The following is a 25439-nucleotide window of genomic DNA, read 5'->3' as shown; positions in this document are numbered from 1 at the left end:
TGCTATATAAATAAACTTGCCTTGCCTAGTTTTGTTTTCTTCCAGTTGCGTTCCATTTTTCTGGCTGCTCTCTCAAGGGCCTGAGTGTGCTCGTTGTACCACGGCATTGGACTATTTTCTTTAATCTTCTTTAAGCGCAACGGAGCAACTGTGTCTAAAGTGCTGGAAAAGAGAGCGTTAAAAGTTTCTGCCGCTTTATCTAGTTCTTCTAAGCTATCTGGGATGCTGAGATGATGAAACTGATTAGGAAGATTATTGATAAAGCAATCTTTAGTGGCAGAAGTGATAGGTCTAACATATTTATAACATGGAGTCGGCTTTGCAGCCTTGGCTAAATGAAGTTTACACGAGACTAGATAATGATCTGAGATGTCATCGCTCTGCTGCAGAATTTCAACAGCATCAACAACTATTCCATGTGATAATATTAGATCTAGAGTATGATTACGACGATGAGTAGGTCCTGACACGTGTTGTCTAACTCCAATTGAGTTTAAAATGTCTTTAAATGCCAATCCCAATGTGTCTTTTTCATTATCTACATGTGTATTAAAATCACCAACAATTAGGACTCTATCTGCAGCCAGTACTAACTCTGATAGAAAGTCAGCAAATTCTTTGATAAAATCTTTATGGTGCCCTGGTGGCCTGTATACAGTAGCCAGCACAAATCTCAAATGTGATTTATCATTTACACAATATATTGCTATATTAAGCACCAACACCTCAAAATAATTATATTTTAAACAAGACTTCTTAGTAATTCTAAAAATATTACTATAAATTACAGCAACACCTCCTCCTTTGCCTTTCAGACGAGGTTCATGTTTATAACAGTAATCTTGCGGGGTGGACTCATTTAAAGTAATGTAATCGTCAGAAGAGAAACTGAGTCAAAGACACTCCATATGGCTGAAGAACAACAAAGTTCAGGTGGGACATTAGCAGATGGTTGTATCTTAGATCTTAGAGAGGTGATCTCACAGAAAAACCTTGAGAAAACTTCACATAATGATACTGAGGGATTTGAAATCACATTTACAGGAGGATTTAGAGCAGAATTTAACACAGAAAATAAGGCTTTAGAACTATGATGGGTTTTTCTTAAATTAAATTAGAAAAATACTTAGACTTAGCAGATATCATAGCTTTCTGAAAAGCACTAATGCAGTTTTTGAGCATTTCATAGGAAATTTGTAACATCACTTTTCCATTTATGTTCTGCTTTTCTACATGCTTGCCTCAGAGAGCGGATGGTATCATTGAGCCATGGTTCAGTTTTAGGTTTTAACTTCTTAGCTTTTAGAGGAGCAGTGGTATTTAAAACCTCAGAGCATGCAGAATTAAACAGACTAAGATGTTCTTCAGCATCCAAGTCGGGTAAGGGTGACTCCAGGGACAGAGACAGACATAAAAGAAAAGAAAATAGACTATTCAAAGAGCGAAGATTCTGAAGAGTAGCTCTTCCACGGCGAGCACAGAAAGAAGGGTGGTAGCAGGGGATCGTCGAAGGAGAATCCGGGAGAATGGGTCGAAGCCAGTGAGCAGGTGGATCCATAGATATCATATAAAGGCTAGATGTCTTAAGGCAGAGTCACTTCCGGCATCACCGGCGGCCATCTTACCACAGGGAAGCTGTGAATTAAGGTGAGTGATCAGCACGCACACAAATCCTCTTATCTCGCTGAAATCTTGACGGATTTACAAACGGTTTGGTTTCTTACAAACGTTATTAACGTTGCTATAATTCTTTCATATGGAAGTCCATTGTTATAAGTATTCATATGTATGCAGTGTCATAACTACATCTCTGATGTTTATAACAAACCAAACCGTTTGAAAATCGGTAGAAAATTGAGCAAGTTATGGTTATTTAAAAGTACATGCACCATGTTACGAGTGAGCGAGCTCCCATGTGGCAAGATGGCCGCCGTGTGCGGACGTCGACCTCCATTGGCCAGCAGCGCGCACGAGACATCTAGCTTTTATTATATGATATCTATGGGTTTTAATACGTTTGATGGATCATTAGATTGAAATATAAAATGTCACAAAACATGATCTTAAAACATCTAAAGTATCATTCAATCAGGAAAAATAATCTCTTATTTGCACTATGTTAAAAGTCAGTCTTGTGTTCAATCTGCTTTAATAAATAAGACTATTCACTACATACGTTAGTTCTCTTGCGAGAGGTCTCTCGTACTGCGTAAGTAGCTTACGCTAGGGGAAAACCTCTTTTCCACGAGATATTGAAGCCAATAAATTATGGAAGCAAATTGAAGATATTGAAGCAAAACGCGTTGCAGCAGCATGCAGACATGGGCGAGACAGCTCGCACGCCCATTGGCTGCTCTGCGGCAACTGCATCAGCCTACCGAGCGAGGCCTATAGTGACGTCAGACCAATGAGGGCGCTTCGCGCCCACTGCGTCATGTCCCGCCGAAACGGGCGTGGCTTAGGCCTATAAAAGGAAGGCTCGGGGCAGCTGATCCCTGATTTTTCATCTCTTCAGCGAAGCTCACGCATCGTTGGATCCCGAGAGAGAAGCCGCGCCGTCTGAAGAAGCCTTTCAGCGGGACGAGCCATCACCTGAAGCTGCTGGCCACGCCGCCTTCTACTGCCGCTCCTGCTGCGCTATCCGGTGCCTATAACCTTTTACTCTCTGTTCTGTGTGTGTGTGTGTGTGTGTGTGTGTGTGTGTTCGCTGGCGCGACACACACTCTAAAAGAGCTCGCGTCTTTTTCAAGATGCCTTCCTGCGGCTCATGCCGAGCCCCACTCAGCGACGGGGACCGCCATGTTATCTGCTTTTCCTGCCTGGGTGAAGATCACGCAGCGCTCGCGCTCGCCGACGGCGGCTGCCCTCACTGCGAGCTACTGCCTATGGCGACTCTGAGGACTCGTCTGGCAGTTTTCTCCAAGCCTGCACCTCCCGCTGTGCTGCTGCGCGCTGCCGACTGTATATGCTATGGGCAAAATTGCGTCTATGAACGCTGCTGTATATTGATAGAGTGGTTCCTCCTCCTCTTTCCAGGACTCTCTGTAAGTTCCCCTGGTGATTATGCACTGTAAATCCTGGGCTTCGCCTTCAGGGTTATTGGTGTTAGATCCCAGCACGCACGGCGTTTTGCATTGGGTCCCCTAGCGTAAGATACTTACGCAGTACGAGAGACCTCTTGTAAGAGAATGTACTCGGTTACTAACGTAACCTCTAGGCTGATGCAGTTGCCGCAGAGCAGCCAATGGGCGCGCGAGCTGTCTCACCCATGTCTGCATGCTGCTGCAACGCGTTTTGCAATAATACAAAATTATAGGATAATTTTTTGGCTTCAATATCTCGTGGAAAAGAGGTTTTCCCCTAGCGTAAGCTACTTACGCAGTACTCGTTCCCTCTTCTAGAGAGAACCGAGGTTACGTTAGTAACCGAGTACGTTTTACTGTTACTTAGATCTGTACTATGTTATATGGAGTGTCAATTAGTGTGTGTGTTTTCATTTTAAAAAAATAAAAACAATCCTTTAGAAAGGGTCAATGCAGAAAGATGAACATAATTAACCGTAAGAATGAATCCAGCATGTTCTTCATTTCTCAGTTCTGACTGTGTTGAGCTTGAGTCTGTTTAAAGTCAAGAGACTGAATGTTGATTGTGTGTGAAAGTGTGTATTTCAGTGTGACTCTCAGTCCTGCAGTTTCATGTTATTGAGGATCAGCTCATGTGTTCAATCATTTACAGCTCAATAATCTGAACTCACAGCAGCAGAAAGAGGCTGAACACTTCAAATATACTTTACATTGTGATTCATGTGTGAGAGTCAAATTTGATCTTACCTCAGTTTCTCCAGTTTACAGTGAGGATTCTGTAGTACATCAGACAGCAGATTCACTGATTCTCCTATTTTATTAAAAGACAGATTCAGTTCTCTCAGGTGTTCAGGGTTTGATCTCAGAGCTGAAGTCAGAGCAGCAAAACCTTCATCTGTGACGCCACAATTACTCAACCTGTAGAGAGATGAAAATCAAATAGAATATTTTAAACACTATCAAATAGTCAAATGTTTCTATTTACAACGTGTTTTTGCAGTGGTAAGTGTTAGTGTAAGTGTTTTAGCCAACCACACCAGAATTTTCACTCAACCTAAGAAAACCAAATCGAATAATTTAAACACTATTAAATAGCTTTCCAACTAATTTCAGTTCCAATATAATTTAACAATGTAAAATTTTTAACATACTCTCATTAACATAAAGACAGATTTTCTTTATGCAGTGTAGACAACTTTATTGTTTATAATATAACTTTATGAGATTGTGAACTGAGATGAGTGACAGCTTTATAATGATTGTAAAGGGAGCGCTCTTTCAAGGCTATACATAATCCACTGAATAAAAGTTTAGTTTTTCTTGCTGCTGAGAGGACCGATGGCCAATTACACACTGCAAAACGAAACTGCACACTGTCAAAATAGATACGCACAACAGATTAATAGATACATTTAAAATATTTTTGAAATTCCATTCCTAATATTTGCTTGTAATGGCTAGTAAATAATTTTAAATGTCTCATTGTTCATTGCTATTCTTGTTATGTAAGAGTCGTTGCTACAGATTAAATCTGCACTTTACTAGAGAACCATCACTAGTTTCAGATACTCAGTGATTTGATTCTTAATTGTCAATTTCACAGTAAAGTTAAAATGTTCAGTTTTAGTAAACTTTAATCTAAACATCAAGTAATGTTTAATTGTCCATCTAATAGTAAAATTTAAATGTATGACTGTGTAAACCATACATCAAATGTTTTTAGGAGATTTGAGCTACTTGATAAAGTAGCTGTTTCTCCAGTTGTTTGATTGGTCTTAATTTCTTTATCATTTATTTTAAATATTTAAATTCCTTCTTTATGTGCAAGAACATTCAACTAGTAAACCTGATTTTTTTATTCATACACACATTTTCTGACTTTGTTTGAATGTCTGAAGGAATTTTACATTGTCACCGTCTCTAGACAACATCTGCAGCACTGAAGATTTATGAACTGTTATTTTCCTAATGTTTTAACAGTGAACTGATTGTTCTGATTGATACTTACTGAACTGATCTGGATTCTTTAATAACAGGAAGAAGCTTCTGAAGAACCTTTAGTATTTCAGTTTTATTGTCTCTTCCAACAAAATCATTAATATCAAACTTGTCCAGCTTCTCCTCTGATGTCAACAACACAAAGACTACAGCTGACCACTGAGATGAAGAGAGTTTGACTTCCTTTATTCTTCCAGATTTCAGATACTGTTGTATTTCCTCCACTAGTGAATGTTCACCCAGTTCATTCAGACAGTGGAACAGATTGATGGATTTCTCTGGAGAGTCAATGATCCTGATCTTCTCCTTGATGTACTCAAATGTTTTCTTATTGCTGTCAGATCTGCTTCTCTGTTTCATTAGTCTTTGTAGAAGAATCTGATGAGACTCCACTGACAGACCCAGAAGAAACCGCAGGAAAAGGTCCAGATGTCCATTTTTACTCTGTAGAGCCTCATCCACAGCTCTCTGATGCAGCTCAGATAATGAAACATGTTTAAACATGGGCTGAAACAAGTCTTTGACTTTAGACTGCAAACTCTGTTTGGTGATTGGGTCAAACACATTTCTGTTGTTGATTGTACAGGAGAGATGCACATATAGAGCTGCTAGATGTTCCTGAACACTCAGATGAACAAAGCAGAAGACTTTCCCCTGATACCAGCCAAACTCCTCTCTGAAGATCTGAGTGCACAATCCTGAGTAAACTGATGCTTCTGTCACATCAATGCCACACTCTCTCAGGTCTTCCTCATAGAAGATCACATTGCCTTTCACAAGCTGCTGAAAAGCCAGTTTCCCCAGTTTGAGGATCATGTCTTCATCAGTCACGTTCTTCTCATAGTCCTTCTCATGTTTGATGTTGGTCTGAAGGATCAGGAAGTGTGTGTACATCTGAGTGAGAGTCTTGGGAATCTCTCCAGTCTCTGCTTCGCTCAACATCTTCTCCAGAACAGCGGCTGAGATCCAGCAGAACACTGGGATGTGGCACATGATGTAGAGGCTCCTTGATGACTTCAGGTGTGTGATGATTGTATCGGCCAGACTCTGATCACTGATTCTCTTCCTGAAGTATTCCTCCTTCTGTGGATCATTGAAGCCTCGTACCTCTGTCACTCGATGGACACACTCAGAGGGGACGAGATCGGCTGCTGTTGGTCTGGAGGTGATCCAGATGAGAGCAGAGGGAAGCAGATTCCCCACAATGAGGTTCATCAGCAGCTCGTCCACTGAGGCTGATTCACTTACATCACACAACCTCACATCGCTCTGAGAATCCAGAGACAGACGACACTCGTCCAGACCATCAAAGATGAACAACACTTTATATTCATCACTGGATATTTCCATTTCTTTAGTTTCAGGGAAAAATACATGAAGTAGATCTGAAAGACTGAGTGTTTTGTCCTTCATCAGATTGATCTCTCTGAAAGGAAGTGGAAATATGAGCTGGACGTCCTGATTCTCTTTCTCTTCAGCCCAGTCCAGGATGAACTTCTGCACAGAGACAGTTTTTCCAATGCCAGCGACTCCCTTTGTCAGCACAGTTCTGATGGGTTTGTCTTGTCCAGGTAAAGGTCTAAAGATGTCATTGCATTTGATCGGTGTGTCCTCTGTTGCTGCTCTCCTGGATTGTGTCTCAATCTGTCTCACCTCATGTTCATTACTGATCTCTCCACTCTCACTCTCTGTGATGTAGAGCTCTGTGTAAATCTCATTCAGGAGTGTTGGGTTTCCCTGCTGTGCTGTTCCCTCATACAGACACTCAAACTTCTTCATCAGATTTGATCTAAACCTGTTGAGGACTTCATGGCTGTAAAATGAAAATACCACAGTATTAATAAACACAATGTCTTTTTTTAATCATATATTTTGTTGATATGTAATACCTGAGATCATGTTGTGTATCTTCACTCTTAAAATGTACTGGATGACCCATAGACGCGTCACTCCTCACAGACACACAGCTGGGCTCTGGTTCTGATCTCTTCTGATGAACTGAACTATAACAGAGTTTAAAGTTAAACATATTTGCCATATTCAACATATTACATATCCATTTATCAGTAAAACAATCACTCTTTATGATAATTTAATTTACACTGTTATTACAAAAACTGTACATTGAAATGAGTTCTTTCACAGATGTCTCTCTGTGTGAGCGACACTATAGTGTATGCGTTTAAATATTACATTAAAACATTATTCATGTACATTGTTTATATCTTGTAGAATATATTACTGATAATGTTCTGATAATATAAAATGCCATACTATAATCATATTTTTATAGAAATGAAGTACCTGAGATCAGTCTGTGTATCTTCACTCTTAAAATCTACTGGCCGAATCATAGACCAGTCACTCCTCATAGACACACAGCTGGGCTCTGGTTCTGATCTCTTCTGATGAACTGAACTATAACAAAAATAGATTAAAGTTAATATATTGAATTACTGTATTTAAATCAAATATTCATTTATCCCTAAATAATTTATTTTCACAATGTTGATTGTGAAAAACCTGCAAAATGAACTAAGTGCTCTCATATACTTCTCTCATGTGTGAGTAACACTACATACATTAAAATATTAGCTACACATAAATAAGAACTTCTCATATCTTGAAGAAAATATCACCAATATTATTCCGATAATAAAAAAATATCATGCTGTAGTAGTCATATTTTCACAGAAACATTATACCTGATATCATGTTGTGTATCTGCACTCTTAAAATGTACTGGCGGATTCATAGATGCGTCACTCCTCATAGACACACAGCTGGGCTCTGGTTCAGATCTCTTCTGATGAACTGAACTATAACATTAAAAAAAAAAAAAAAATAATGGTGATAAATCTGATAATATTTTCAAATAATTTCTTAAAGGGTATTTTTATTAAAAAACTGGCTGGTCTAATTGTTTTCAATACAATTAAAGTAAACTTAATAAAAACATCTTTCCTATAATTTAAAGATGAATTAATCTGGAGTTTATTCAAAATACCTGCAACCTGGATAAAAATCTTCATCCCTGGATGTTTGAGTTTCATCCATGATGAAGCTGAACAGTTGAAACAGAATCTGATCTTCACCACTGACTCCGAATGAAAATGACAAACAATAATTCAGCTGAACGGAACCTGAGATTCAGAGAAACAGGATCATGAGACGCGGCGTTCACTCAAATACACAATGTTAGTCGTGTATTAACACACATGCTAAATAAACCACAGACAACACGAAACAATGGAAGCATGTTTTACTCTAAAATGAAAAATATTAATCAAACACATATAAAATAACTAGTAAAAAAGTCCTTTAGGGGAAATAGGCTAATATTGACCTAAATGCGGAAGTCACCCGTAAAACGTCTCGACACCTGAACACTCACATTGATCAACGTTTGATCACATTCAGATTCACAAAATCCACCGCCGTTTCTATAAAGTAGTTACACGTAAATTCGTGTCTTAGCTTTTATGAAGGTTTCCGTTAAACACTTTGAATTTGATACTCAGTATAGAATCGATTCTGGCTGTTAAATGGCGAAACATCAATTCATTTACTTTCACTTTTTGTATGTTACGCGCGCGCTCACAGTCCTGCACGTGAACGGCATAGACGTATAGAGCATCACAGCATCACAGTCCCGCCCCATCAGATTCTGTGACCCAAGAGGGCGCTGCTGCACATCTTATGAGGTCACACATTTTGATAGCTGCCTATCATATATTGTGATCATATATTGTGACCTATGTGGTACTGAGTCTGTGATGACTCTAATTAATAAAACATGTGTCTATATTAGTCTGAATGGATGCTATATCAACCCTAAAACAGTATTTTGAAGTTTGACTCATTTATTAGGCAGTTACAGTGAGGTCACACATTTTGACAGCTGTCTATCATATTTTGTGACCTATCATATATTGTGACCTATGTGGTACTGGGTCTGTGATGTCTCTAAATAATTAAACATGTGTCTATATTAGTCTGAAGGAATGCTATATCAACCCTAAAACAGTATTTTGAAGTTTGACTCATTTATTAGGCAGTTATAGTGAGGTCACACATTTTGATGTGCAGCAGCGCCCTCTTGGGTCACAGAATCTGATGGGTCACAGTTTTTGGTGCAACACCTGTTGTAAAAATTCAATTCAATAAAAATTCAATACAATTTCTCCATTGACAGTTGGGGTATAAGCCATAAAAACGTAACCATACATGGTAGACTTAAAACCAGCTACGGCTGTACAAAGCGATTGTACCTAAGCGCTCTCGGGCTGTGGGCGGGACTGTGATGCTCTATTCACCTTATTCCGCCCCGCCCACTTTTAATACTTCGCGCTTCCGCATTTTGTCATCCGACTTCCACTAAACTGACACGGCACATCCGGTAGCTATTTCAGTAGTTAGAAGATTGTTTATAGTTAGCCAAAACTTTATCAAAATGACAAATAACGTTAATACTGTAAATGTTTTAAATTGGGAGCACGGAGAAAACTTCGTACGACTATCAGTTCGTCTCACATTGTCTCATCCATCGTCATTGTTAACGTGGCCAGAGGTAACGTTAACCTATGGGAATATTTATCTACGTCCTGTCAGAAGGAGTTGACGGAGCAGCAATAAAAAAATTTTTGTAAATAATAAGGAATGAGAATATTTAGGGTTAAGGATAGGAGATTAGGTAATTGGTTAAATATGAACGATTAAATAAGTTGTATAAAATCAGTTGTAAGAAGTGTTTGATGTTTTCAGGAAGCTAGAGACACCTTCTACTTACCTTCATGTAGATACATTTCACCATTTACATTTCATAAGTAATAAACCAAGATGGTATTCATTTGCAAACTTGACGTGACTTATTCCTTCTAACTAGAAGACTTAATTCATTTAAGTTTTAAGGGGAATCTACAGAGCTCACATTATATTGTTTTATAATAAATGACTGACAGGTAACATCTGGGCACATTGTAAAGGTTTATACAAATAACTATTCATAACAGGTAACATCTGGGCACATTGTAAAGGTTTATACAAATAACTATTCATAACAGGTAACATCTGTTTTACAAGATTCACAAGGAGGACAAGTTTCACCTTCCTTTCATAGAGGAGATCGGTAATGGTGAAGCCTGTCTGCCATTACTTCATCACCTGGACGAGGTTATTAAGTGCACGATATTGAAGAAAAATGCGATATGTAATAACTCATTAAACATTAAATATTCGATACGATAATGCTTAAAGTATATAAAATTAACTTAAATTAGATTTAAAATTATATAACCTACATATGTGTTTCACATTCTTTTTGTAACAAGAAAACATCCCTTCAACTTGTGAAAGTGAACAGCAGTGTTTTACTGTATATAAGATGTGTTATTTTAACATCAGTGTAAACCACAGGGTTCAGGTTATCCTACATTAGGTCTATTTAACAACAGAAACTGAATGATCAAATGTAAAAGTAAAACACTGCTTAGTTTTTCACTGAATGAATTATATAAACTGATTAAAGCTTATTAAAGCAAAAAAAAAGTATGCATATTGCGATATATACATTTGCGATATTTTGATATATTGTGCTCTACATGTTGTGTTTGGAAACTGCTCTCTGAAACACTTCTCCTCCATGATGTCAAGCCAACGCGAAATCACCTTGCTTACAATGGACTGAGAAACACCAAACCTTTCAGCAAGATCACCCTGCAATAAATTAAATGGTTAGTTCACCCAAAAATGAAAATTTTGTCAGTAATTACTCACCCTCATGTTGTTCCAACCCCGTAAGTCCTTCGTTCATCTTCGGAACACAAATTGAGAATTTTTTTTTTTTTTTAAATGAAGGAGTGAGACAGCTCTCAGTTTAATCAAAAATATCTTAATTTGTGTTCCGAAGATGAACAAAGGTCTTACGGGGTTGGAACAACATGAGGGTGAGTAATTACTGACAGAGTTTTCATTTTTGGGTGAACTAACCCTTTAAGACGCAGCTTCATCAGAGTCATCAGGAGCTGATACCAAGTGTGTAGCTGAAAGCTGTTGGTGTATGAATTGGGAAGGTGCTCGGCAACTGAGTGGAATGCATCAATGTCGATCCTGTGTAGAGCTGACAAAGGTGGTCGTTTCTCAGCAGAGTTGAGATTTTGGAGCGTAGTTGTGGTCAGAGACAGATGGACCCTCCCATTGAGTGTCTGCATCACAGGTCTGGGGCATGTGGTTGTGATCATCCTCACAGTTCCACTGCAACACTGACGCTCATCGATGATCTATGGAAGTAATATAACCATAAACATTTTTACATTAGTACTTAAAATAGATTTAATTAGTACTTAAAATGTAGATTTAAATTAGTACTTAAAATGAGAATTAATTAATTTATGATGGCACTCATACTTAGAACAGTGTGAAAAAGAAAGATGAATTAAAAACGAGACAGTATACAGTACACACAATCTCCTAACTCTACGTAGGTCAATATCAATATCTGAATGCAGGGCCGTTTCTAGGCATAGGCAAACTAGGCGGTCGCCTAGGGCGCAAACAGCTGGGGGGCACCAGTGAGAGCCCCCACCACACCAAGAGATTTTTTTCTCGCCCAAGCGAGTGGAAGAAAAATCCTTATTTTTTACATTTCCGATAATGGAGCGTATATTTGCTCTTAAAAGTGCCTGTCTTTTCAAAAAGACGCCCACCACTAAATATCTACAGTGGCATAGGTCGTAGGGCGTGAGGTGCTTGATAGTAGCTTTTGATTGAATCAATAGGAATCTTGCCTAGGGTGCCAAAAAGGCTAGAAACGGCCCTGTCTGAATGAGAGATGTAGCTAGCTGGCCTCCTTACAGGAATAATGTGAGCTATTGTAAGACTGTAATGTACCATAATATATTGTACTATCGTGAATATTCATTCATTCTTTATTTCAGACCCTTAGGTCCATATCACAAAGTAAACGAAACATAAGAAATATGACATATAGGTGGCCAATGGTAATCATGCAAGATTCGTTGTATTTTGTGAACGGCTCGTTACTAATCTTAAATGTATTCATAGAACGGACTTCATCTAACGTTAGGCTAACAAGCACATAAGTTAGGTAACCGGAAGTTGAAGTCCCGCTTAGCCGGAAGTAAGATGACAAAATGAGCGTAATGGCCTCGCCCTTGTTGTCATGGAAAATAAGGTGAATAGACCTTATGCGCCAGAGAAACAAGGGCGCCGCCATCTTTAGAATATTGTCAAGTCAAGTCAAGTCATCCTCATATAGCGCTTTTAACAATATAGATTGTTTCAAAGCAGCTTTACAGAGATAAACGTATAATTTATGGTAACATACATTGTTTTGGCTTTATAGCGGTTCTTTAATAAAGTTATTTTCCAGCTAAAGTTATTGTTCATTGATTCGCTTCCGTCGCAACGATCATTTGTTATTAAATTAGGGGCCGCTAAGACAACACCATTCTCTCTACACAGACTTTAAACGCGAACCTGTGAGAAACGCTGATGGCGTTCACATGCGCATTAAGAATTGGTTATAGGTATGTGCGTTTATGTGCGCAGGTTTGGAATTCCCTACATACCAAGCCTAAACAAACTAATGGTGCCTTATAAAATTTTTATACAGAATTTTATTTTATTTTGTTACTTCGGGGTAGGTACGCGAAACGAATTTACCGAAAACGCTTTATCTGTAGAGTGGTAAAGGGATCCTCCATAGGGAGAGACTAGTTGGCACTTCAGCACTGCGTTGTCGTCGGGTCCAGGCTTCATCAGATCTGGCTTCATCAGATCTGGATACGGCCTGGATCCGGCAGGCTGCGGGAAAACCTCGGGATAAACAAAGACACTAAAATTAGCGTAGATGCCATTCTTCTTATGATGTAACGAGTACATCAGGATTTATGGGAAGTGTTCCCGGTTCCAGCTGATCTAATCTATGCAGCCTAACATTGAATTATAAAAAGTCTATAATGTGTTATGTGTATGCTAGGTCAAAGAGATGTCTTTAATCTAGCTTTGAACTGACAGAGTGTGTCTGCTTCCCGGACAATGTTAGGAAGACTGTTCCAAAGTTTTGGTGCTAAATAGGAAAAAGATCTACCGCCAGCAGTCGATTTTGATATTCTAGGTATTATTAACTGGCCGGAATTTTGAGATTGCAATAGACGTGAAGGACTATAATGCGTTAAGAGCTCGCTCAAGTACTGCGGAGCTAAACCATTTAGTGCTTTGTAAGTAATCAGCAATATTTTAAAATGTATACAATGTTTAATAGGGAGCCAGTGCAGTGTTGACAAAACCGGGCTAATATGGTCATACTTCCTGGTTCTGGTTAGAACTCGAGCTGCTGCCTTTTGAACTAGCTGTAGTTTGTTTATTAAGCGTGCAGGGTAACCACCCAGTAGAGCATTACAATAATCTAGCCTTGAGGTCATGAACTCATGAACTAATTGTTCCTCATTTGTCAATGAGAACATATGGCGTAATTTAGATATATTTTTAAGATGGAAAAATGTTTTACAGATACTAGACACGTGACTTTCAAATGAAAGATTGGTATCAAAAAGCACACCCAGGTTCCTAACCGACGACGAAGACTTGACAGAGCAGCCATCAAGTGTTAGACAGTATTCTAGGTTATTACGTGTGGACGTTTTTTGTCCAATAATTAGAAACTCTGTTTTTTCAGAGTTAAGTAGTAGAAAATTACTAGTCATCCAATTGTTTATGTCAGCTATGCATTCCGTTAATTTAGTGAATTGGTAAGTTTCGTCTGGGCGTGAAGAAATATAGAGCTAACTATCGTCAGCATAACAGTGAAAACTAATGCCATGCTTCCTAATGATATCTCCCCTAAGGGTAGCATGTACAGAGTGAACAGCAGCGGTCCTAGTACTGAGCCTTGTGGTACGCCATACTGAACTTGTGATAGATAAGACATCTCTTCATTTACTGCTACAAACTGATAACGGTCAGATAAGTATGATTTAAACCATGCTAAAGCCAACATAATTTTCGAGTCTATTTGAGTAACACTAATAGCGAGATACAACCACGATCGGATGATAAGAGCAAATCATTGCTAAATATTGTCTTTGAACTTCCGTTTTTGCAGTCGCTCTGTATATTTCTAGGCTTTGCTGTCCAGGAGTAATTAACTTTTGAAGTGGATTTACTTAATATAAAGTTAACGAAAGTTAACGAAAGTTATCATGAGGATTGTAATGTTTAAACCAGATGTCTTAACAAATGTCAGTAGACCGGGAAGATTTTAAAATGAGCAGTTCATTCATAAATACGCAAGATCGCTGTGAAAATAAAACTGGAAGTCAAAAGACAATGAGCGCAGCGCTGAAAAGGGGCGGGGCTACATAAGGTAATAATAATAATAATAATACGTTTTATTTGTATTGCACTTTACACGTGAAAAACACATCTCAAAGTGCTACAGGTGCACAGATAAAAACACTAAACATAAAAGCAGTCAAAAACAGCAAGAAACAAAATTAAGAAAATGCAGTACAAAATAAGTAAGTCTTTAAATTATTTTTAAAAACCTCTATAGATTGTGGCGCCCTTAGGTGGTTGGGGAGGGCATTCCACAGTCGAGGCGCAGCCACCTGGAAGGCCCTATCTCCCATAGTGCGGAGTTTGGACTTGGGGACCTGGAGTTGGTGGCTGTCAGAGGAACAGAGATGTCGGGTTGGGTTTTGCCTATTGATGAGTTCTTGGGAGGTACACTGGTGCGCTGCCGTAGACACACTGATAGGTCAGGAGACAGATCTTATACTCAATCCTGAACCTAACAGGAAGCCAGTGAAGTTTATGGAGGATGGGTGTGATGTGCTCAGATTTGCGCACCCCCATCAGGACCCTGGCAGCGCAGTTCTGAATGTACTGCAGTCTCTGCACGCTCCTGCCAGGGATCCCGATGAGGAGTGCATTGCAGTAGTCGAGCCAGGAGGAGACAAAGGCATGAACCAGCTTCTCTGCATAGGAAAGGGTGAGGGAGGGGCGGAGTTTAGAGATGTTCCGGAGATGAAAGAATGCAGTCTTGCAGATAAGTTGGATGTGGGTGTTAAATGATAGGTGGGGGTCAAATCGAACCCCCAAGTTTGTTATAGAGGATGTGAGAGAAATGTCATGGCCAGCATATGAGTAAACGGTCAGGGAGAAGGATCGGAGTTGGTGTGGGGTCCCAATGAGGAGACCCTCAGTTTTGGAGCTGTTTAGCTGAAGGAAGTTGTCAGTCATCCATGCCTTCGTCTCCTCCAGGCAGGCAGTTAGAGTGGGGAGTGATGATGTGGGGGATGTGGGGTCCAACCTGACATAGAGCTGAGTATCATCAGCATAGCAGTGGAAAGCAACTCCATGCCTGCTGATGATGTGGTCCAGGGGGAGCATATAAATGGAGAAAAGGGTGGGGCCAAGGACCGAACCCTGAGGCACTCCACATGTGACTGTGTGGGGCCTTGACCTGGCTCCCCCCAGGGCCACATACTCAACTCTATCAGTCAGGTAGGACCGAAACCACTGAAATGCTGTGTGTGAAATGCCGATGAAGTGTTGCAGACGGTGGAGGAGGATGGCGTGGTCAACAGTGTTGAAGGCGGCTGAGAGGTCCAAGAGCAGGAGGAGGGATGGAGAGCCCTGGTCAGCAGCCACAAGCAGATCGTTTGTGACCCTGACCAGGGCTGTCTCTGTACTATGGGCGGAGTGGAAACCAGACTGGAATTTTTCATAGAGACTGTGTGAGTGAAGGTGGTTGTGGATTTGGGTAACAATGACTTTTTCAATGACTTTGGAGAGAAATGGGAGGTTAGAAATGGGCCGGTAATTTGATAAAACATCAGGATCGAGGGAGGGTTTCTTAAGCCGAGGGTTGATAAGTGCAGTTTTCAGAGAGATTGGAAGATGGCCTGATTGCAGGGAAGAGTTTATGATGGTGGTGATGAGAGGGCTTAAGAAAGTCATATTTGATTTGATCAGGGCAGTGGGAAGGGGGTCCAGTGAGCACGTTGAAGGTCTCATGCTGTGTATGAGAGTCTCAACCTGTCTGTGTGTGGGGAGAATGAAATGAGAGAAAGTTGGTGCTGAGGTTGGGGGGATGGATGGAATGACATTGCTGGGTGTTAGGTTAGAGCGGATGGTAGTTATTTTTGTGGTGAAAGAATCAAGGAATTTATTGCACTGGTCGTCTGTACTGTTATTTTGCCTCAGGGCTGGTGGACTGAGAAGATGATTTATTGTTTTAAAGAGCTGTTTTGAATTTCCTGAATTATTGTTAATGATGTTGGAATAGTATTGTGACCGTGCCTGACTGAGTAGTTTTGAATATGATCTTTGGTGCTCTCTATAAGCAGTTTTATGGACAGTCAGCCCAGATCTATAGGTCTATAGATATAGAGATCTTTATGAGCTCTGGTGCACGGGTTCTGTTCCACGACTCGGTGTCAGTTAGCTCAGGTGTCGTGTCGTGTGTTGCGAATCTCGCTGTAATGTCATGCCACTATCCACTGGCACATACCAATGAAGACCGGATGTAATAAGCACAGTGATATGTGCCATTGGCTTCTGTGCGTCAGATGCCATGTCACTTAATGAAACTGCTAGGCTACTGACTGTTTCGTTACTTTCTCAGACCGGTGCTTCAAATCCCTCATGCTGGATCTGTCCCCGTTGTTTTAAAAAGTCAGAATGGAAAGCAAAATATATTTTATCGCCTAGCGCCCTATATTGGCCAGCTGCCCCTGGTTACAAATACTTAAATTCATATTAACACTACTTTAACATTAATAAAAATACATATCGAGTGACTGAAACAATCTTTGTCATAGAATAGACTTATTTGATCACACCGAGTAGACAGTCTCAACGTTCTTGTTTGTTTTATTTTCAGGATCTGAATTATTACCCATTGCTGTCAGTGTGTCTAAAGGTCACCCACAAATGATATTCACACACTAATCAGACGCTCATTTTTACATTAAGTAAAGCACATAAACAATACCTGAGATTTTCATTGTCATATTTTGTAAGTTGATGTTCCAGTCGGGACTTCAAAGAAATAGATGGTTAGAGAAAAAAGTATGTAACAAATTTTTTTTATTTTTTTTTGCGTGTTGCGGCGTCGCGTCTGGTTTGAACACGGGTTAAAAACTGACAGTCAATGTAGAATGAATGTACAAATAGTTAATAAAACATTCATGTGATGGAATGGTTTTATAAAAAATTCCAGAGAAATTCTCCCTAATAAAGTTCCCACTATGTTTTACAAAAATAAAATCTCTAGAGAACGCATGCTATTTGAACATTTGGCAAGTCAAATCTCCTGAAGTTAGACTGAATGATCAGACAGAAAAACAAATTTGAGAGTACAGTACAATAATTTAATGTTTACAGTAACATGAGAGAGTCTAATAAACAATATATCCATCAGATTCACAAAAACACACTTATATTTCATTCTAGTTTTCAGTGATTTACTGCAGTTTATTTCTAGAATGCCAAACCAGAGTAAGTGTCTGAAGCTGCTTCATTCATGACACGACATGAACAAAAGTTCCCAATCCACGACACAAGCAAACCTAATCCAAGCTGAACTGAGACTTTTAAACTTCAGCTCCGCTAAGACTGTTGTTTAGGAGCGAATGTGCATAAAAAAATTAAGGCTGTAAATCATCAAAACAACATGGAATGATAAAACAACAAAAAGGCAACACGTATATTTGCTTGTATAAATGTTGACAGCACTAACATAACAGAAGAAATAACCAAAATACGGACAAGACACTCTTTTTAAAAATTTTGTTTGATATTTTGATGCACATTAATTGGACTCATCTTACTCTCACCTCTACAGGAAAGCTAGAATTACTGGACAACATCTGTTTTATTGCCAAATTGAAATGTTATAATTCAGTGAAATCATTTTGTAAAGACTTTAGGTGCCATATTGAATCTGACACCAATGAAAACAAGGCTGTGAGAGATATTAAACGAATTGTTCACCCAATTAAATTAGCATTTCAACAAATTAAGTGGGAAAAATGATGTGCAGGGGGGACAAATACAAAAAAGTGATGCTGCATTGATGTCATGTTAAAATTACCGTAATTACGAGTTCCTGATTAATAAAACCAACTAGTAAAATTTGTTATTAGTTGACTGTTGTGATGTGATATACAAATGACTGAAATTGCAGCAGCTCCCACAGTTAAAGATAGTTAGTTAGGTATCTGTATGCATTAGATATTTACTGTATTTTGATCAAGTTTTAAAATTATTATAATATTAATATAAAGACGGTGTAAATGTCCTTCTATCCCTCACAGCTTCGTTTTCATTCACATCTAAACTGATTAGAGTGTAAAGCAAGAACAGTCTGCGGCTGCGCTCATCCTACACAATCTATATTATCAGATTATTATGAACTCCACTAAAATAAATCAATAATCTCACAGATTGCCAGATCATACAGCGGGTGAGGATGCAGGTTTAGTTGATCACTGCTGTCTGAGAGCCTGAGCGTGTCGGCAGGAGTCAAGTATTCATTTTCTCTTGGTCTTGATCCTCTTTCTTTTCATTGGTCGGTTGAGGCTTTGGAGGGGGCGTGTCCAGCCGCGCCCAGGTTATAGGCTCCGCCTTCTTCATGACCACCTCCACTTTAGAGGCCATCATGTTAACAACACTCTTACTGATGTCAATCACCTGTCAAACATACAATCATATATCAACAAAACGACCCAAATACACTGCAAAATCATGCAACTTTATAAAACACAAACTTTATAAAATCATGTCTAATAAACACAACAGGTATTGTGCTTTTCCCCTTATTTGTGCTGTAACGCCATCTAATGGATGAAATTCACACTATAAATCATTGACTTGAAAGTGTTAAGTCTCTTTTTCTAACTTTTTAGTACTAATGTAATCCAATCAAATATGGCATAAATAAATGGAAGTATGAGAATTACATAATAACTATTTAATTGTCCTTCAACTACCTCATTCATTTAAACAAAAAACAAACAAAAAAACTAAAATATCACATTTGAAACCAATGTGTTTGTATGTGGGCACAATTTATATTTGTCTACCAGTGTAATTTTAACTATTATTTATATACTATTATAGTATTATTTTGAATTCGATTTATTTATTTTTATTTTCAGGTTTCATTTTAATTTCAGTTTTGTTTCAGTATTTTTGTTATGTGTTCTTTTAAGCTTTAATTTTTTTTTTCAGCTTTAGAAATTTCAGCACTTCAACTTTATATGATTTCTTTCAGTTCTTTCAACATTTCAAATGTATTTCTTTTCATCTAATATTTATATTTAATTCATTTCAGCTTTTGAAATACACTGTTGAATAACACTGTTGTCTACAAAGTAATTTCAAGCACTTTAGCAGATTTTAGAACAAATGTTTTTTAAGATCATAATTAAGATTGAAAAAATTAAGAAAAGTTTATAAGATCATCAAATTATCTGAATAAATTGTGGTATTATAGTTAGTAAAACTAAAGTAAAACTAAAAAGGATTTGTTACTTTAAATAAAATAAACAAAGGAAATAAAATGAAATATTTAAAAAAAAACTTTAAATTATTGTATTTCAGCCGTTTGCCAAGGCAACATTTTAGTACTAAAATATCAAAATAAACTGAAATAAAAAAGTAAACTAATCAAAAATAATCCAAAACTAACTTCTAAATTCTAAATTCTAAATATAAAAAATAAAAAGCTAGTTCAAAATATGAATAAATCAATAATGTTATCTCAATGACACTAAATGTGTTTTAAGGACAGATAATGGATGGTTACTGAAACTCACCCCCCACAGGCTCATCTTCAGCTCAAACTCTTTTTCTCCCTCAAAGATCAGACGCATTTTCAGCTGCCGAAAAAATCATTCATCAGACAACAAAAGTACAGACCATTAATAAATAACATCACCACACTGGACAATGGCAAAAACACAGTATATCACTTTAAACAGTCGAACTCCCTCACCGAGATGCTGTTCGCTTCCACAGAACAAAGCTCAGGATTCGAGCTCTTTGCATAGATAGACATGGTCACATGACTTCCTGTCTGGTGCCAATCAAATCGACATGGAGCCACTTTGTTACCCTGCAGGTACAGAAAACACACGTGTTTGAGAATCATAGTATATCATGTGATATTGACCTGATGGATGTGAAGCCATTGCTCGGCTCACCGCGTCTTTCCTCCACTGGTGTGATCCTTTATTACAGCCCTCCTGAGACAGGAATGAGTTAAAATCAGACGTCTTCCTCTTACAGCAGCTCCAGTACTTCATCCTGAAACGATGCATGCTCATTAAATACCGTCTAAAAAGATGAAATAGTCACTTTTCAGCATCAGTTATAAATTCTCCTCACCCCTCGTGGAAGATGGGCCCTCCAGGATGATATGAACACGTTTCTGCATCAGTCGTTGGTCCGTTGTATGTCTGATAATCATAATGGCGTAATATTAGCACACATATTTCATTAAAAAAATATTAAGTAATGTTAATTTCGAAATATATTTCTAGATTATTAAAATCAAAAATTGTATCTGTTAATATTATTTAACGGACCCAAGTTAACATGAACTAACATTGAACATTGTGACAAATGTATCACTCAATGTTATAATGCATTTAATTATGTTTAAAAGGCCATTTGATGTCTTGATTTTTTTTTTGGGCTCTACAAGAATAGGTTTTCATGCTTTCATGTTCAAAAAAACATTATTTTCCCATATTCTCCATTGTTGCAGCTCCTCTCTTCCCAGTCTGTCAGTAATGCTCTGTTTAGTTCCTCTGTGAAGCCCCTCCTTCTGAAAAGCACACTGTGCTCTGATTGGTTGGCTGGATCAGTGTGTTGTGATTGGTCAAGCGCTTTGAGTGTGTTTGGGAAATGTCCCGCCTCTTACCATAGCCTCCAGTTTCAACACACTACTAACTAACTCAATCAGGCTGCACCCCTTTATTCTGCGTATTAATTATTTAAAAGAGGAATATTGTGACGTGTTCGTTCCTGAAAGAAACTCAAGACTACAATGGAGGAGTTTCAGGGAGATCAGAAACAGTGACACTGATATAGAGAATAACTCCTTCTGGAGGGACTTTTTCATGCTCAAACACCAACATTACACACTAAAGAAAGATGAACATGGAAAAATCATAATAGGTCCTCTTTAAACTAACAGGAGCTTATATCACCATAACATATAGAAGAAATGTTCTTCTAACCTTCGAGCAGCCTCCATTTTTACACGCCGTCCCAATTTTGATCTCACTTCCTTCCTCTTCTGAAGGTCAAAAAGATGCACATGTCAGGTTTTGCATGAGATAGTCAAGTAACTAAATAAAATGAGAATGAATCTAGAACCTCCTGCAAGTTTATAATGATGTAACGTCACCTTTCTCTTGGAGCTGAGCGGCGTCTGCGAGTCTGAGTTTCTCGAGCGTCTGGTTCAGAGACGGGGAGACTTTCCTCTGCAGCTCCACCAGCGGCTCCTCAGCGCTGAAACAACATTTATAAAGCGCTTTATACAATACAGATCCTTTCAAAGCAGCTTTAGCAGCCATTATAGCGATGATGATGATGATGATGAAGAGGAGGAAGAGTTACCTGGGTCTCTGGATGGACTCCAGTGGTTTGGGGGCCTGGATGATATACTCATTAAACCTGGGTTTCAGATCCTCCAGCTCTTTCTTCTCTCCTGAGACCTTCACGTCTGGTTTCACGGGTTCAAGCGGCTTCTCGCTGTTATGAGGACCTTTAGTGCACCCCTGACAGAGAACGAGCCATAAAACAGGAGACATTTGCATTTATCTTAGTGACAGAATTCGTGGATATCGAAGAGATAAAGGAAATTTACATGGTTGTGATATCGGTTAGCAACTGACAGTTTGAGAACTTAAGCACACCAATGCAAAACAGAAAATAGTTGTTCTCTCTCTTTTCTTCTGAAGAAGCATGCTGTGTTTAGACACCATCGAACACAAAAACACATTTATTTGCGTTTAAAATGTTCTGCTGAGATCTGAGAATGAGACACTTACCGCAATACTAAGAAAATCCGAGAAGTCTGTTGTCCGTCTCTTACAACACGACCAACCCTGAAGAAAGCAAGAGATAAAGAAAGACAGAGGGTGCGTTGGAGTGTCTTTTAAAGGAAACACATGCATTATTGCACCCAGAACGATACAAAAACATTTCTCAGAAGACTGACACCAATAAGTACCAGTAAACAGTACAAAATAAAAGCTATGTGCACTTAAGTTGCAATTATGCAATACGGACACTATGGCCCTGTTTACACCTGGTATTAAGATGCGTTTTGGTCGATCGGATCACAAGTGGACGACGTTCAGGTGTAAACATGTCTAAAGCGCTTTGAGCTTGTCCACTTTCAACCACTTCCAGAGGTAGTGGAAAACACATTCGGCCGGATTGCTTTCGTAGTGTAAACACTCATGTGGTCGAATGTGTTACAGCCACAAAAGACCATCTACTGATCTAATGCTTAAACATTATGGGTATAGCTATAGCAGACGGGATTTAAACTTTGTCGTCTGAAGACCCAAATTTGTTTTGATGAAAAACTCAAGCACAATGTTCTCTCACAGTTCCTGATTTCTAACACACTCTCACAGCGTTCGGCTGATCTCGCGTCTGTCAGAGCAGAAATGACAGTATATTCTGTGTGTTTTTACATCGTCTCCGGTCTTGCTTCATAATGTAAATTGCATGAGCTTATTCTGTCCATTAGATCGAAAGATCTGACTTAACCTATACATTTACCCGCCCATAGACCCTCCCCTTGAAGAAATCAGGACAGAAGTGGTTTAAAGTGGACAAAAGTGACTTATTAAAACACCAGGTGTAAATGGGAATGTGTGTCCCTCGTCTACTTGCGATCCGATCGACCAAAACACATCTTAATTCCAGGTGTAAACACAAACAGGGCCTAGAATGAAAAGAATAAATACTTAATATATCCACGATCTTCAGGCACTCACCTTCAGAGCATCATGAAACACAGGAACTCCAGGATGGTACGTACACACATCTGCAAAACATGTCAGTCATGAAACTCTAGAGGGCGCAGACTGATGGTCTTTTACATGCAATCTGCAAGCAATCACATCATCATTACTGCAAGGCACAAGCTGATTGGCCTCTGCTGATCCCGCAGCCAATGAGATCGCTTGCTCAACATTTAAATGGTCTGGTTGTTCGTTTGCTGTAAGCTGGTCCTGAAGTTCCTCTGAACCCCTCCACTTCCCCAGCTCCACCTGCATAGATCTGCTACAGGATTTATGTATATTATTTATTAATATCTTACATGATATGTGTATCTATTAGCAGTAGCGAGTCCATACTTGCTCTGTAACAGTAATAACCAACAGCAGTGTAGCAGATCTAATCCGCCAAGACCAAATACATTAACATTACCATATTCAATAACATGCTAAAACTATCTGAGAGTTGTCATGATTGAAATGATTTTACACTTAAAACACTTAGAATCACGTGTAACATCATTATCCAATCACTTATTTTAAAAATTTGAATGATATAATCATTAGCAGTGGCAGTAGTGTATTACTGTTAATTAATTTTTTTTTTACATGACTCTTTTTTATTAAATTAATATATATATATTTTTTTTCTTAAATACAATTTTCTTGAATCAGAGTAGCTGAACCTGAATGAGGGAGCAAAATCAATGTAAAACAATGTTTCAAGGATTTTTTCCCCCAGTTTTTTCAGGAAAGTTCAGGAAAAAAGCTAGTAAGCTATAATTAGACTTAGACATAAACTTGAGTAAAACTTATGCATGTTTGTCAAGCAGTGTCAGTGTGGCATGTGATCGCAAATATCAGTTAATTATATATGTATAATTATTATATAAGAATAATAATAGATAATTCATATAAAAAATATTAAATCTAAAATGATTTAAGTTTATGCATCAAGTATATAATGTTTCAGGAAAAAATATGGCAAATATACGAATTTATGTGGCATTTCCCTTTACAAACTATTGATCTTCTATACATTAAATAATGTTTGGTGATGATTTATTATAATGCAAGAGCCCTTGATAAGGACAGTACATAATTCATTGAGCTCTAGTAGTATGCAGTGCTGTCCAGTTCACAATAACACACTTACATGCATTATATTCTACAAAGCAAGCCTTATATTTCAATTAACAACACTGCATATTTCTGACTCCGTTGTGTTTCTTACAGAAACCAGAGCCATGCATGCTCTGTTGGGTCATTGAAACGTAATTGTATGAAGCTAAATAATAGATAGCTCGGTACACAAAAAATAATAAACTAACACTTATGGACTGTGAATAAACTTTGTAACTAGATTAGTGTAACAAACACTCACCCTCAGGATTGATTTCTGGATCAAATCGCTGCCCGCAGCCTTTATTATAACACAGCACAGACATTGCGGACGGTTCACGACACAGATGAAGTATTCACAACTCGTAATAACAGTTTTTTTTGTCTTTTATTGCATTGAATGCACGGTTTTGATGTCTGGAGCGCGCGTGTATATTGTGCCTCGCGTTGGATCTTTCCTCTGCCGGAAACTCGCGACGCGTTCGGGAAAATTCGCGAACTTTTCTGACACTCGACCGCAGAAACGGAAATAAGTGGGTAGAACGGCGGTCAGAATGAATTTACATGTGATAAATGTGGTGGGTCTATTAATTATATTTTTTTATATTATGACGATTCGCTGTGTATTTTTTATTTAATGGCTTTTAGGGTTTCTCGCTGTCATAATTTAATGTAAATTATTGTCCTGTATTGGCGCTGCTGATATTGGTGTTGTCACGTGGCAGCTGCTACTTTTCTCAGCGCTCGTCAAGATGAGCCAATCACAGTCGATTAAGATTACTATAGAAGTTTTATAAAATTTTCTAAAGAATTGGATTTAAACGGATGTAAACGGATTTACATTTCTATCAAAGATACTAATTCTTAGAATCAATACATTTAAACTTTTAAGATTTCTAGTGTACAGGTGTCTCCAATAAAGGAAATTAATGTCTTGAGATTTGCATGTTTGGATGGAGGATTCGTGTTTCTGGGCCGCCAAACGCCCCCTGGAGGAAAATGATTGTATGTCCAAAGAGAAACAATTAATACCTCTAGAATTTTCCGCGATACACCCGAACCAGCACATGGCAAGGACTCGTGCAACATCGGCAAAGCTCGGAAAACGGTCTCTAGATTTGGTTCAGGTTCCCCTTTTAATGCAAGTGTTACCAAGCACCAACAATAATTGTACAATGTTATT

The 25439-nt window shown here is 38.5% G+C and overlaps 3 protein-coding genes across 3 annotated transcripts in view; all 3 read right to left on the bottom strand.

Moving 5' to 3' along the window:
• LOC311090822 (NACHT, LRR and PYD domains-containing protein 3-like) overlaps positions 1–8680 on the bottom strand; it is a 29611-nt gene extending 20931 nt beyond the window's left edge. The window contains exons 1-7 of the mRNA XM_084126372.1: positions 8476–8680; positions 8089–8224; positions 7787–7900; positions 7386–7499; positions 6971–7084; positions 5092–6894; positions 3831–4001 (exon numbers count right to left, since the gene is read on the bottom strand). Coding sequence (XP_083982498.1) covers positions 3831–4001; positions 5092–6894; positions 6971–7084; positions 7386–7499; positions 7787–7900; positions 8089–8138 — 2366 coding nt within the window. The 5' untranslated portion in view covers positions 8139–8224; positions 8476–8680. The remainder of the gene's footprint in view (positions 1–3830; positions 4002–5091; positions 6895–6970; positions 7085–7385; positions 7500–7786; positions 7901–8088; positions 8225–8475) is intronic.
• Positions 1–25439, bottom strand: part of LOC311090821 (NACHT, LRR and PYD domains-containing protein 3-like) — a 430276-nt gene that overhangs the window by 297216 nt on the left and 107621 nt on the right. The gene's annotated exons all lie outside the window — the stretch shown is intronic.
• LOC311090850 (cysteine and histidine-rich domain-containing protein 1-like) lies at positions 17461–24864 on the bottom strand. The gene is made up of 11 exons (XM_084126429.1): positions 24519–24864; positions 23132–23181; positions 22172–22228; positions 21738–21898; positions 21526–21629; positions 21356–21414; positions 20499–20569; positions 20315–20417; positions 20107–20226; positions 19928–19990; positions 17461–18800 (listed from the first exon to the last, which is right to left on the bottom strand). Exons 1-11 carry the CDS (start codon positions 24580–24582, stop codon positions 18633–18635), a joined length of 1020 nt encoding a protein of 339 aa, XP_083982555.1. The 5' UTR covers positions 24583–24864; the 3' UTR covers positions 17461–18632.

This window comes from Abramis brama (genome assembly GCF_963993115.1).
Source record: "Abramis brama genome assembly, chromosome: 10".
NCBI classification, from domain to species: Eukaryota; Metazoa; Chordata; class Actinopteri; order Cypriniformes; family Leuciscidae; genus Abramis; species Abramis brama.
Note: the sequence above shows the minus strand (reverse complement) of the source record. Positions and strands in the feature narration are given on the sequence as shown.

What these genes read in the sequence shown, in the direction of transcription:
- LOC311090850 (XM_084126429.1), bottom strand. Translation starts at nt 24,582, where the DNA reads ATGTCTGTGCTGTGTTATAATAAAGGCTGCGGGCAGCGATTTGATCCA. An exon ending in GGGCCCATCTTCCACGAGGG is followed by an intron (nt 20,418 to 20,498) that starts GTGAGGAGAATT and finishes GCATCGTTTCAG; the next exon opens with GATGAAGTACTGGAGCTGCT. An exon ending in TGGAAGCGAACAGCATCTCG is followed by an intron (nt 19,991 to 20,106) that starts GTGAGGGAGTTC and finishes TTTTTTCGGCAG; the next exon opens with CTGAAAATGCGTCTGATCTT.